We start from the raw sequence: 13,156 nt of genomic DNA on the forward strand, positions 1-13,156 counted from the left end.
TCTTATCCACTCACACCACTTAATGTCAGGTTTACCACCCCTGGATAAAAATGACGGTGGTTGAACCACTGTATGACTGGAAGCCATATTACACAATTACCAGTTCCCTACTTATCAATAACTTACTTATACTCTATAATATGTATATATGTATTTTTTTATTTTTTTATATCATAGTGAGAAGTTATAACTGAAACCTGAAACCTTGTTTACAATCTGAGACTAATATAACAATTAATCAAAACTTAGAAGTTCCTTTGAATCCCAACAGTCCTAATAAACTCGAAGATTTATCCAGAAACGACGAGTGATCGCAAATTAAAACACTCGATTCGTATTCCTCAAGTAACTAAAACAATGTCAGAATCAAAATAAAGCTGTCCGTAATGAGTCACGTAACCAAACAACTAAAAGCTCGTGAGAGACGCATTCCGTATGCAACAGGTAACTAGGCAACGCTTGTAAACAAGTTCCCAGAATACCGGAAATAGAAGAAGGATTCCGTGTATCCACCTTGCGACGTCACAGTAGGACAGTTCACACGAATAGTTGAACTCGCGCATCCACGCTGCAACGTCTTCGAACGAATTACTGCCCAAATCAAAACAGTTCACGCGCGATGAAACCGACCCTTGAAGATCAATGCCAGACGGAAAAAAATGCGTATAGGCAGGATTGTAGAACCAAAACTGTCGCTCTCCGACAAACGCAAGACCTCTCCGGTGACTTAGCCGCTGAACGCTGGTCGGTGAACCCTTCCAAATCGACGACTCACGAAAACAAGGAATTTTCTTTAACACCCCACTCCTGGTACCAATGTAAAACAGCAAGTTGTTTTTTTTTAAATAAATCCTCCGACAACCAGCTCTGTTAACGTAGTTTGTCAGATTTAATAAGGGTCCACGACAGTCATCAGAAACCACCGTGCAGTTTGAGCATCAAAACAGGAATGAGACACACACGGATCTAGAACCCAGGAATAGGTTCTATTCCAACAGTATGGAACCTACTACACTTAAAAGTAAATACTACTATGGATAAATATTAATGAACGGTTAAAACAGAATAACAAAATACACTACTAAAATACTAACATAACTAAGTATTTAAAGATAACTTAAAAGATGATAAAAGTAATAAGTATTACATATTACTTCATCTACTACACTGTGCCCTTCTGTAACAACAGATAGGCTAAAAAAACGGTGGGATGGAATGTGCTCACATTAATTACCAACCTTCATCAACAGATTCATAGTAGTACATGCACCAGTCATGTTTATGATTCTCAGGGGCTGCCTGCAAAGGCCTCTTCCATATTTGGATTTGGGCAGGTTAGTTTAGGGAATAACAGACAGTAACTGTATGGTGCTCTGTCTGAGTATGCCAATAAAAGATGTGCGATATTAATCGGATACCTCCTAGTACTACCACTGCATTTCCCGGTGAAAACAGGACCGAAGGAAATCATGAACGTTATCACCGAGTTTGTAAAAAACATAATATACATGTAGACTGTGACGGACTATGCCTGTCCCGGAGAAGTATTTTTCCTTTTCTAGCTCTGAAATGGAGATACGAGTGATTGACAGAAATGCACAGAGGTGCTGCAGGTAGGTCTGTCACTTCCTCCCAAGTCTTGAGAACACTCGAGTTACAGCCTTGCGATTTTCTGTGCTCCAAAAAAATCTTAGATGGCCACTTTCAGGCTCCAAGCATTTCTGGTTCTTTCAGGTTTAACGCCCAGAGTGCACCCTTTAGATAATTTTTGTGCATGATTGCGCTAGCAACAAGGCCTATTAGAGCTTTTATGACTTCAGGTTGTTCCTTATATTTTGCAACCTGTTTTGTCGTTTGGCAGGTTAGCGTTCAATCGGCGTTATTTCTAAATATTATAGTGCTTGTTTTTCTTTTACCTGATCTGTGGAGTGCCTCTGATCCGGAAGTGGACTTGAGTTGTTCTTCCGGTAGATAAACGTGCGTGGTATTTGGTGCTGTTCACTGTCTCTGTAGCCCCCTGTTTGCGCCATGGTGAAGGTAAAGGTGGAACCGGGAGAGGATGTTGCTCCGGAGACGCCCTCTAAAAACTACTACGAGTTGGTGGCCCACCTGAATCCAATAGCGAAGCCCCTGGCGCCCCGTAAACTCTGCAAAAGAGTGTACAAGCTCATTAAGAAAGGTGAGGAAAACACTGCTCCGCCATTGAGCAAAACCCGAAATAGTGGACAAGCAAGTTAACAAATGTAAGTCCGAGGCGGTGTTTTAGGAGGGGCGCGCATGGAGGCTTCCCACCGCCCAGTGTACAAGGAGCAAAGGGCTCCGGATTAACCGAAACAACTCTTGGTCTTTGGGAGCGGGAGGGCGTGTGGAACAGACCATTGTGTAATATATTTGGTAGGAAGGTTGAGAACAGGTAATTGTGGCATTACTAACCACATCCTACTAACGGGGGTTGTTTTTGTTTACATCCCATAGTTAGACATTTCAGTTGGATTCACTAAAATATCGAATTTATGAAATTTACGACTTTTGTGAAGAATTCTCGGGCAGGGTTTGAGCTCAAACCTACTGATTTCAACCAGTCCAAAGGGGGGGGGGAGACGAGATGACCATTTACTGCGTCTCGCAGTCGAAGCAAAGATTTGTGATGCATCTAAACTTGAGTTCTTTCTTTTTAGCTTCTAAACAGAAGCAGATCAGGAGGGGAGTCAAAGAGGTCCAGAAATTCATCAACAAAGGAGAGAAGGGGTAAGAATTTTAAATGTTAACTGCACGCCTTGTGTAGTTGAAAAAGCCCTGTCACCCATATGGTGAAATAACTAGTCACCTAGCAGTGTACAAGTGGGATCAAAGCAAGCTCCCAAAAGTCTAATACGAGCATTCCTTTCCACTATGCATAAAGAGCTAGTCATGTTGGCGCGTTCTCTTGAACCTTGTTGTGTTGAACGCTTGTAAAGCATGTTTACGTTGTTGGGATTAACGCACCTTCACAACACTGGGGGTCCATGGACCTGAAGAAGGGTTGTCGTCTTCTTTGGCTGTCAGATTCCTTCTGACAGTGGTGTGTTTTGGATACTGAGGCTATTATTCAATAATATAATAAAATATACATTTTTAAGCCGCCGTTTTGTTTTCTTATCGATCTGTGACACTTTGGCACTGGTGAAGTTGGTTCACATAGTCAGCGCTGTGATGGGCCGCGGGTACCGGAAAAGGGGTTTTCAGAAATGTCAGCAAGTTTCTTGATCTACGAAGATGGTCATCCCACATCTCAACGCCTCGATCTCTGTGGAGGTCTGCTGTTCTTGTGAAGCAAGAAGCACCTCCTGCAATCTGTAAGGCCTTGTTGTGTAGTGTCTGCAGAGGCTTCTAATACTAGGTTGGCAACTGCTCCACACCAGTGAAGCATGTCATTGTTGGTTGAATAATTGCATAGACTGCGAGCACCTTGCTATACAAAGGCATCAAATTAGTGCTCTGAATCGGGTGCAATGCAGCCAGTTTTGTTCATGCTTTCTGGCTAGTCAGCAGGCTATTAGGTGCTTGTTAGAGAAGCCTGGAGTATAGTTGTCTGTCGACTTACAGCTTGAATGCGGGTTTACGAGAGGAGCTGTTGGCTTAAAAAAAACACTGCACTTCATTTTCGTCTGGTTCCGAGGAGGACAGTGACAAGAGTCAAGAAGAAGTCTGTGCCCCTGTGCCGTGAAGACCATTCCATGGCACTTGTTAATATTTTCTTAAGTGTCCCATTCTAGGTCGGCTAGGTGGGTTCCCCGTTGAAGCCCATATGCCCCTGACACAATTAAGACCACACCTAACTGGGGCACGAACTCATTTTGTTCATGTTTGGATTTAGTAGAGTGTGCAGAGCATTGAATTCCGATGTTTTTGTCCTAGAGGCAGTACTCTAAGACTGTTTTTAGAGAATATCCCTTAAAGTGGTGCAAGAGCATTTGTTCTATGCTGAGGGGGCGTGGGACAGTCGAAATGTCACTTCTGAGAGTGGTAGCAATGCTGTAATCACGAGGACGGTGTCAGAACGCTGGGAAGATGGGCCCGTTCTAGAAAAGTATCTTGAAGGTGCAAGGCGTGTGTTTTGCAAAATATGAAGGATTGCAATCTCAAAAAGCTTTTTTTATAAGTGGGAAAGCCCATTCCTGTGGGGAGTGGTACGTAATTTGCAGCACTTTCTTTGAAAATCTTTTTGGAAGGTCTCTGGGAGTGGGAGTTGTTAGTGAAGAGCAGATGGTGGTTCTGGTGATCACTGCACACGCGCTCCCATGCCTTCCCAGTAGGACTTATTTTTTTAGTTTTAAAGAATGCCCGTTTCTTTAAGGGAAATAAGCTGCTTTAAAATGTGGACATACTTGAAATCCGAATTCAGGGATGGAAAAATGGTGCCCCTCGGAGGCCTCCACCCCAGTGTTTGCAGTAATTTATAAAGAGTTGAAAAATGTAACCTGCCTCATTAATATTCATGAGGCAGGATGTTTTTGCGATACGACTGACTATGATATCAGTTGCATAGCAGAATGATGGCCAAGCCACAATCTGTATGCAGTTTGACCCCTCTATATGCTACCTGCGAAATGATGCAAGTGACCCCTTGTATAGTTGGTTCTGTCCAGATGCATTCCGCTGCTGTTGTTTCGGAGCGTGTTTGTTTTCAGGGATGGAGAAACACAATGTTCCTCAGTCTTCTTGCATCTGTTTATTTCAGAATTGTGATCCTTGCTGGGGACACTCAGCCCATTGAAGTTTACTGCCACTTCCCGGTGATGTGCGAGGACCGGAGCATTCCATATGTCTACATACCATCCAAATTGGTGAGTATTACAAGCGGCTCATATTTCTGCTGACATAGTTCATTAATTATTGTGTTGCTGTATTCACCCAAGGCGTAGAGACTATCACATCAGAAAGTAATTTGAATTGGTGACAAAGGTTACATTTGCCGGCCACATTTTTGAGTATCTTCAAGCCGCAAAGACGATAATGGTAGGTAACTTCTTTATTCTTAAAATAATTTAGAGAATACAAATACATTCCATAATATGAAGCCCCGACCGCATACAAAGCCGCCGCCCTTCGTCCTGTCTCCTCCCCGCTCAACCGTCACTGAATCGCACACTCATACACAAACATTCCCCCCCAACATTCTACCCTTCCCCGGCTCGCGCTACCAGCGCGAGCCATTACATTCACAATACAACACATCTTCCCCTTTACACAATATTTCCTTTCTATAACAATAACATAAAGAACATACACTACTATATTTCTATCGCTACGTGAAATGATAAAAATACAATATCCTAACGTTATATGAAGCATAGAACTACAACGTAATATCTACTAAATAAATCCTACGAATATTTCATAAGTATCTAAATGTTATTCATTCTCTATAATTTCTTAATTTGGTTCCTGAATCCTTACAGTGACTCAGTCGCATACATAGTCATTGAGTTTTCCCGGTTTTATAATCCTCCTACCACATCTGCTAATATTGTTCCTCAAACTTGTCATGTCACCATTCCGAGCATTGTCACCTTCAGCCATCGTTTCGGTTCTGTGTTCCACAATAGCATGACTAACACTGTTTCTTCCGCCCAGCGCAGTCTGTGCAACATTGGCACTTTGCAAACCCCTTTTTTTCCCTGTATCGTCATGCATAAGCCAGTCAGTTCCAATCAATTTTTCTCCACCTGAACCTTTGTATGGGGAAACTCTGCTTAAGTGCCATATTTTCCCGTTTTCAAGTTGTACAGCATTACACAAAATTTTTGTGACTTTCAAAGGAGGATAGAACCTTCCCTTCTCACATTTTTTAAAACCTGGAACCTTCACCCTAACTAAATCACCCACCTGTATATTTACACTTTTGCATTTATGTTTTGCATCATAAAATTCCTTCGAACGGATTTGCGCCCTCTTTATATTTTTCCTAACACTCTCACTTGTCCAGCAACTTTCCCTACCATCAATCATCCAACCAACATTCTTTCCTCAGTGGAACCCTCCCTCTCATAATCTCAAATGGACTGTGACCTGTAGAGCTACACAGTGTTGTTCTGTATGACGAAACTGTTTTCCAAATTTCCTTTTCCCAATCTAACTTTGCACATACAGCCAATTGTATACTGTTTTTTAACACTCTGTTGAAGCGTTCCACAGCACCATTGCCAGCTGGATGATAGTTGGAAGTCGTAATGTGTTTAATACCCCACCTCATTAAGAAAGCTTTAAATTTGTCAGATGTGAATTGTACCCCATTGTCAGTGATAATGGTCTTGGGTAGACCCTCTCTCAAAAAACATTATCCAAAAATTCTACAATGGCCAAGGAATCCACCTTAGACACTATTCCAATTTCAGGCCATTTAGAGAAATGATCAAACATTACCACAATATATCTATAACCGTCTTCCACTTGTATTGGTCCAGTAATGTCCAGACCAATCTTCTCCCAGGGCATGTCTGGACATCCTATAGGAACTAACGGTGGTCTGAACGTGGATAATGTTTTTTCTGACTCATTACATAGGACACAATTCCTTACTGTCCTTTCCACAGCTAAATCAATTCCTGGCCACCAATATAGTTGTTTAACTTTACTTTTCGTTTTAGATATGCCCAAATGTCCATCATGGCATAAATTAAGAATTTTCCATCTGAGTGTCTCTGGAGGAATTACTCTACCATTGCGCAATAATCTATTATGCTCCACAGACAACTCCTTCTTAACCTCCCAAAACCTCTTCACATCTTCATCTAAAAATTTTTTAAGAGGCCAACCTTCCCTTAACAAAATTTGAACCTTATTTAATGTTTCGTCTTCCCCCATTGCTTTATCCCAATCACCTTCTGAGATGCCCTGAAAAGTTGTGGGTATAACTTCAGCTACACAACAATCCTCCAACTCCTTCTTACCCTCCACAGTATTTACCAACGGCATTCTACTTAAGAAATCAGCAACCTTATTCTTAATCCCGGGTACATATTGTATTTCATACTTGTAGTCCAACAGTCTTATGGATAACCGAGCAATACGTGGGGAGGCTTTAAATAATCCTTTTGTTGTAAGCACTTTGGTAAGCGGTTTGTGATCGCTACGCAAGATGACATTCATACCCCAAACGAATGATCTGAAATGTTCCAAACCCCACACGCATGCAAGGGCCTCCCTTTCAATTACTGAGTATTTTGCTTCAGCGTTGGTAATAGAACGAGAAGCAAATGCAATTACACATTCCTTATCATTCATATCCAATTGTGTAAGAACAGCTCCTAAACCCTTATTACTTGCATCAGTTGTAATTATACATTGTAAATTTGGGTCAAAACCTTGTAAGGCTGGTGCATTAATAATATAATTCTTAATCAATTTGAATGCTGCTTCACATTCTTCACACCACTTAGAAATGCACTTCCCTTTTAACAATTGTCTAATAGGAAACGTTTTGTGAGAAAAGTTATGCACGAACTTAGCATAATATTCTGCTAGACCCAAAAAAGCTCTAACTTCGTCCTTGTTAGTAGGGGCTGGTGAATTCTTAATAGCTTCAACAAGACTAGCCTTTGGTTCAACACCCTGGCCACTTATTTCGTGTCCCAAATAAGTGACGCTTTTCATGGCTATTTTAAACTTGCTATGCTCAGCCGTAAGTCCATTATTTTCTAATATCTGAAGAACATTCTTAACTCTAATGTCATGGTCATATCTCGTATCCCCCATAATTAAAATATCATCTTGAAAAAACAACACATCCTGCATTTTACTAAAAAGCTTATACATCAGCCTTTGAAACAAAGCCGCTGCAGAAGCCAAACCAAATGGAACTCTAACAAATTGGTAACAACCAAAGGGCGTAATAAATGCGGTTAATCTACAACTATCAGGATGTAACTGAACTTGATGATAAGCAGAAGTAAGGTCTATCGTGGTAAACCATTCCTTGCCTTTAGTTAGTGCTACAACCTCATTGATCTTTGGCAAAGGAAATTGATCCACCAAAATATTCTTATTAAGGTCCCTTAGGTCTACACACAGCCTCAATCTGCCATTAGAACGTCTGGCTACCACCAGGGGAGAAATCCAATCTGATGACTCAACCTGTTCAATGATACCAGTTTGTAATAACTTGTCCAACTCGTTTGAAACTTCATTCCTGATGCTAAAAGGAATATTCCTTGCCTTATGAACAACAGGAATGGCGTCCTTTTCAAGTATTATCTTATGCTGGAAACTTTTTAACTTTCCTACAGTTCCTGAAAATACCAAAGGATACATGTCCTTCATGGTAGCATCACACACACAATCTTCCTGAACCACCGATACAGGTTCTGAACCATTGGGATTTAAAACCATTCCTAGTGCACCTTGGTCCCACCAACCTAAAACTGATGGTCCTGATTTTGACACATACATCTTACATTCAGCTTTACGATCCTTAAATGCAAATGACAATTTTTTGTAGCCAAGAAGCTGGATTGTTTCCCCCGTAAAGCTTTTAGGTGAGATATCAGGTGTGTCCAAACCCCCACCAACAGTACGTTTCAAGTTCTTTAACCAAACTTGTTCATTAACGATTGTATAAGGTGACCCTGAATCTGCGGTAATCGTAATAGTAACACCTTCTATAGATATGTCACACTTTGGTCTTTTCCGCAGTCCATCTGGCGTTCCTGTTCCAGCATTCCTTATGTTAAGCACCCACATATTCTTGTCTTCACTGTCTGAGGATGAAGCTGATTCAGAAGCATCCTCTAACAACTTTATTGCCATGCCTTTCTTTTTCCTGCAAACCTTAATAAAATGGCCAACAGTACCACAACTGGAACATTTCTGATTGCGTGCTGGACAGCTTTTATCATTTGCATAATGGCCCAGTAAACCACATCTGAAACAAGTAACTTCCGCCTTAGAAGTATTTCTTTTTGACTTCTTGTTCCTGTAAGAACTGGTCTTCCTCGAAAACTCATTTGGTGGACATTTTTTTGACTCTATAACTCTATTCACCAACTTATGTGCTTCTCCAATCGAATCATCTATTTTAGAATTCCCCAGTAGAACAGCTTTTGCACACCTTCCTGTAAGTTCTGCTTTCTTGACCACTTCAATTACTTCTTGTAAGGGCGATTCTCCTTTAGTCCATAAGCAGTCCTGTATATTCTGGTTGGCAGCGTGCATAACTATCTGGTCCCTAATGAACTCGTCATGTAAGGTACCAAATCTACACGTTAAGGCCAATTTTTTAAAGGCTGAAACGTATTCCTCAATCGTTTCCTCTTTGTTTTGTTTCCTGTGAAAAAACTTATAGCGATCAATTCCCACACACACCGTTGGAGAATAGTATCTGTCTATATCCTCTAATGCATGAACAAAAATATCTCCCTGGTCTCTTTGTTTCTTTTCAATTCTGTTGTAAATTTTAAGACCGTGCGGCCCTAAACAATGCAATAAAATGTTCTTCTTCTTTTCTCCTGAAAAGTCATTGTCTTTATCGCATGCAGAGATGTAGTTCATAAAATACTCTCGCCATTCTTGCCATTTGATAGAAACATCACTGCTACCAGGAATAAAAGGTTGAGGAGGTGGAAGATTCAAGTTATTAGAAGCCATAAATGCGTACCTCAACTTAAAAAATATATAACATCAATGTCTAAATATTCGTAACGAAGTGAAAATTCACTTAAACCTCCTTAAAACCACAAGAAATTCAATTGCCGGTATATTTCCTTAGTTCTAAAGGTTATTCAGGCCGTAAGAAGGTCAGCGGTATAGTTATTGAAAAAGCAATTGAACGTTGCTAAGAGACGCTGTAGGAAGTTGGCTCTGTATGTGCTATTTCAAAGTAAGGAATAGCATGCACAGAGTCCAAGGGTTCCCCTTAGAGGTAAAATAGTGGTAAAAATAGATAATACTAATGCTCTATTTTGTGGTAGTGTGGTCGAGCAGTAGGCTTATCCAAGGAGTAGTGTTAAGCATTTGTTGTACATACACATAGACAATAAATGAGATACACACACTGTAGGAAGTTGGCTCTGTATGTGCTATTTCAAAGTAAGGAATAGCATGCACAGAGTCCAAGGGTTCCCCTTAGAGGTAAAATAGTGGTAAAAATAGATAATACTAATGCTCTATTTTGTGGTAGTGTGGTCGAGCAGTAGGCTTATCCAAGGAGTAGTGTTAAGCATTTGTTGTACATACACATAGACAATAAATGAGGTACACACACTCAGAGACAAATCCAGCCAATAGGTTTTTATATAGAAAAATATCTTTTCTTAGTTTATTTTAAGAACCACAGGTTCAAATTCTACATGTAATATCTCCTTCGAAAGGTATTGCAGGTAAGTACTTTAGGAACTTCAAATCATCAAAATTGCATGTATACTTTTCAAGTTATTCACAAATAGCTGTTTTAAAAGTGGACACTTAGTGCAATTTTCACAGTTCCTAGGGGAGGTAAGTATTTGTTAGGTTAACCAGGTAAGTAAGACACTTACAGGGCTTAGTTCTTGGTCCAAGGTAGCCCACCGTTGGGGGTTCAGAGCAACCCCAAAGTCACCACACCAGCAGCTCAGGGCCGGTCAGGTGCAGAGTTCAAAGTGGTGCCCAAAACACATAGGCTAGAATGGAGAGAAGGGGGTGCCCCGGTTCCGGTCGGCTTGCAGGTAAGTACCCGCGTCTTCGGAGGGCAGACCAGGGGGGGTTTTGTAGGGCACCGGGGGGGACACAAGTCCACACAGAAATTTCACCCTCAGCGGCGCGGGGGCGGCCGGGTGCAGTGTAGAAACAAGCGTCGGGTTCGCAATGTTAGTCTATGAGAGATCTCGGGATCTCTTCAGCGCTGCAGGCAGGCAAGGGGGGGGTTCCTCGGGGACACCTCCACTTGGGCAAGGGAGAGGGACTCCTGGGGGTCACTTCCCCAGTGAAAGTCCGGTCCTTCAGGTCCTGGGGGCTGCGGGTGCAGGGTCTCTCCCAGGCGTCGGGACTTTAGGTTCAAAGAGTCGCGGTCAGGGGAAGCCTCGGGATTCCCTCTGCAGGCGGCGCTGTGGGGGCTCAGGGGGGACAGGTTTTGGTACTCACAGTATCAGAGTAGTCCTGGGGTCCCTCCTGAGGCGTCGGATCTCCACCAGTCGAGTCGGGGTCGCCGGGTGCAGTGTTGCAAGTCTCACGCTTCTTGCGGGGAGCTTGCAGGGTTCTTTAAAGTTGCTGGAAACAAAGTTGCAGCTTTTCTTGGAGCAGGTCCGCTGTCCTCGGGAGTTTCTTGTCTTTTCGAAGCAGGGGCAGTCCTCAGAGGATGTCGAGGTCGCTGGTCCCTTTGGAAGGCGTCGCTGGAGCAGGATCTTTGGAAGGCAGGAGACAGGCCGGTGAGTTTCTGGAGCCAAGGCAGTTGTCGTCTTCTGGTCTTCCTCTGCAGGGGTTTTCAGCTAGGCAGTCCTTCTTCTTGTAGTTGCAGGAATCTAATTTGCTAGGGTTCAGGGTAGCCCTTAAATACTAAATTTAAGGGCGTGTTTAGGTCTGGGGGGTTAGTAGCCAATGGCTACTAGCCCTGAGGGTGGGTACACCCTCTTTGTGCCTCCTCCCAAGGGGAGGGGGTCACAATCCTAACCCTATTGGGGGAATCCTCCATCTGCAAGATGGAGGATTTCTAAAAGTTAGTCACCTCAGCTCAGGACACCTTAGGGGCTGTCCTGACTGGCCAGTGACTCCTCCTTGTTTTTCTCATTATTTTCTCCGGCCTTGCCGCCAAAAGTGGGGCCTGGCCGGAGGGGGCGGGCAACTCCACTAGCTGGAGTGTCCTGCTGGGTTGGCACAAAGGAGGTGAGCCTTTGAGGCTCACCGCCAGGTGTGACAATTCCTGCCTGGGAGAGGTGTTAGCATCTCCACCCAGTGCAGGCTTTGTTACTGGCCTCAGAGTGACAAAGGCACTCTCCCCATGGGGCCAGCAACATGTCTCGGTTTGTGGCAGGCTGCTAAAACTAGTCAGCCTACACAGATAGTCGGTTAAGTTTCAGGGGGCACCTCTAAGGTGCCCTCTGTGGTGTATTTTACAATAAAATGTACACTGGCATCAGTGTGCATTTATTGTGCTGAGAAGTTTGATACCAAACTTCCCAGTTTTCAGTGTAGCCATTATGGTGCTGTGGAGTTCGTGTTTGACAGACTCCCAGACCATATACTCTTATGGCTACCCTGCACTTACAATGTCTAAGGTTTTGTTTAGACACTGTAGGGGTACCATGCTCATGCACTGGTACCCTCACCTATGGTATAGTGCACCCTGCCTTAGGGCTGTAAGGCCTGCTAGAGGGGTGTCTTACCTATACTGCATAGGCAGTGAGAGGCTGGCATGGCACCCTGAGGGGAGTGCCATGTCGACTTACTCGTTTTGTCCTCACTAGCACACACAAGCTGGCAAGCAGTGTGTCTGTGCTGAGTGAGAGGTCTCCAGGGTGGCATAAGACATGCTGCAGCCCTTAGAGACCTTCCTTGGCATCAGGGCCCTTGGTACTAGAAGTACCAGTTACAAGGGACTTATCTGGATGCCAGGGTCTGCCAATTGTGGATACAAAAGTACAGGTTAGGGAAAGAACACTGGTGCTGGGGCCTGGTTAGCAGGCCTCAGCACACTTTCAATTGTAAACATAGCATCAGCAAAGGCAAAAAGTCAGGGGGCAACCATGCCAAGGAGGCATTTCCTTACACAACCCCCCCCCCCAAACGAAAGAGGATGAGACTAACCTTTCCCAAGAGAGTCTTCATTTTCTAAGTGGAAGAACCTGGAAAGGCCATCTGCATTGGCATGGGCAGTCCCAGGTCTGTGTTCCACTATAAAGTCCATTCCCTGTAGGGAGATGGACCACCTCAACAGTTTAGGATTGTCACCTTTCATTTGCATCAGCCATTTGAGAGGTCTGTGGTCAGTTTGAACTAGGAAGTGAGTCCCAAAGAGGTATGGTCTCAGCTTCTTCAGGGACCAAACCACAGCAAAGGCCTCCCTCTCAATGGCACTCCAACGCTGCTCCCTGGGGAGTAACCTCCTGCTAATGAAAGCAACAGGCTGGTCAAGGCCATCATCATTTGTTTGGGACAAAACTGCCCCTATCCCATGTTCAGAGGCATCAGTCTGCACAATGAACTGCTT

General features: G+C 43.3%; 1 protein-coding gene across 1 annotated transcript in view; it reads left to right on the top strand.

Annotated features, from left to right (window-relative positions):
• The first annotated feature begins 1,947 nt into the window (after positions 1-1,947).
• NHP2 (NHP2 ribonucleoprotein) overlaps positions 1,948-13,156 on the top strand; it is a 28,301-nt gene continuing 17,092 nt past the window's right edge. The window contains exons 1-3 of the mRNA XM_069244466.1: positions 1,948-2,179; positions 2,679-2,748; positions 4,721-4,826. Coding sequence (XP_069100567.1) covers positions 2,029-2,179; positions 2,679-2,748; positions 4,721-4,826 — 327 coding nt within the window. The 5' untranslated portion in view covers positions 1,948-2,028. The remainder of the gene's footprint in view (positions 2,180-2,678; positions 2,749-4,720; positions 4,827-13,156) is intronic.

The sequence above is a fragment of the Pleurodeles waltl genome, chromosome 7, assembly GCF_031143425.1.
Source record: "Pleurodeles waltl isolate 20211129_DDA chromosome 7, aPleWal1.hap1.20221129, whole genome shotgun sequence".
Taxonomy (NCBI): domain Eukaryota; kingdom Metazoa; phylum Chordata; class Amphibia; order Caudata; family Salamandridae; genus Pleurodeles; species Pleurodeles waltl.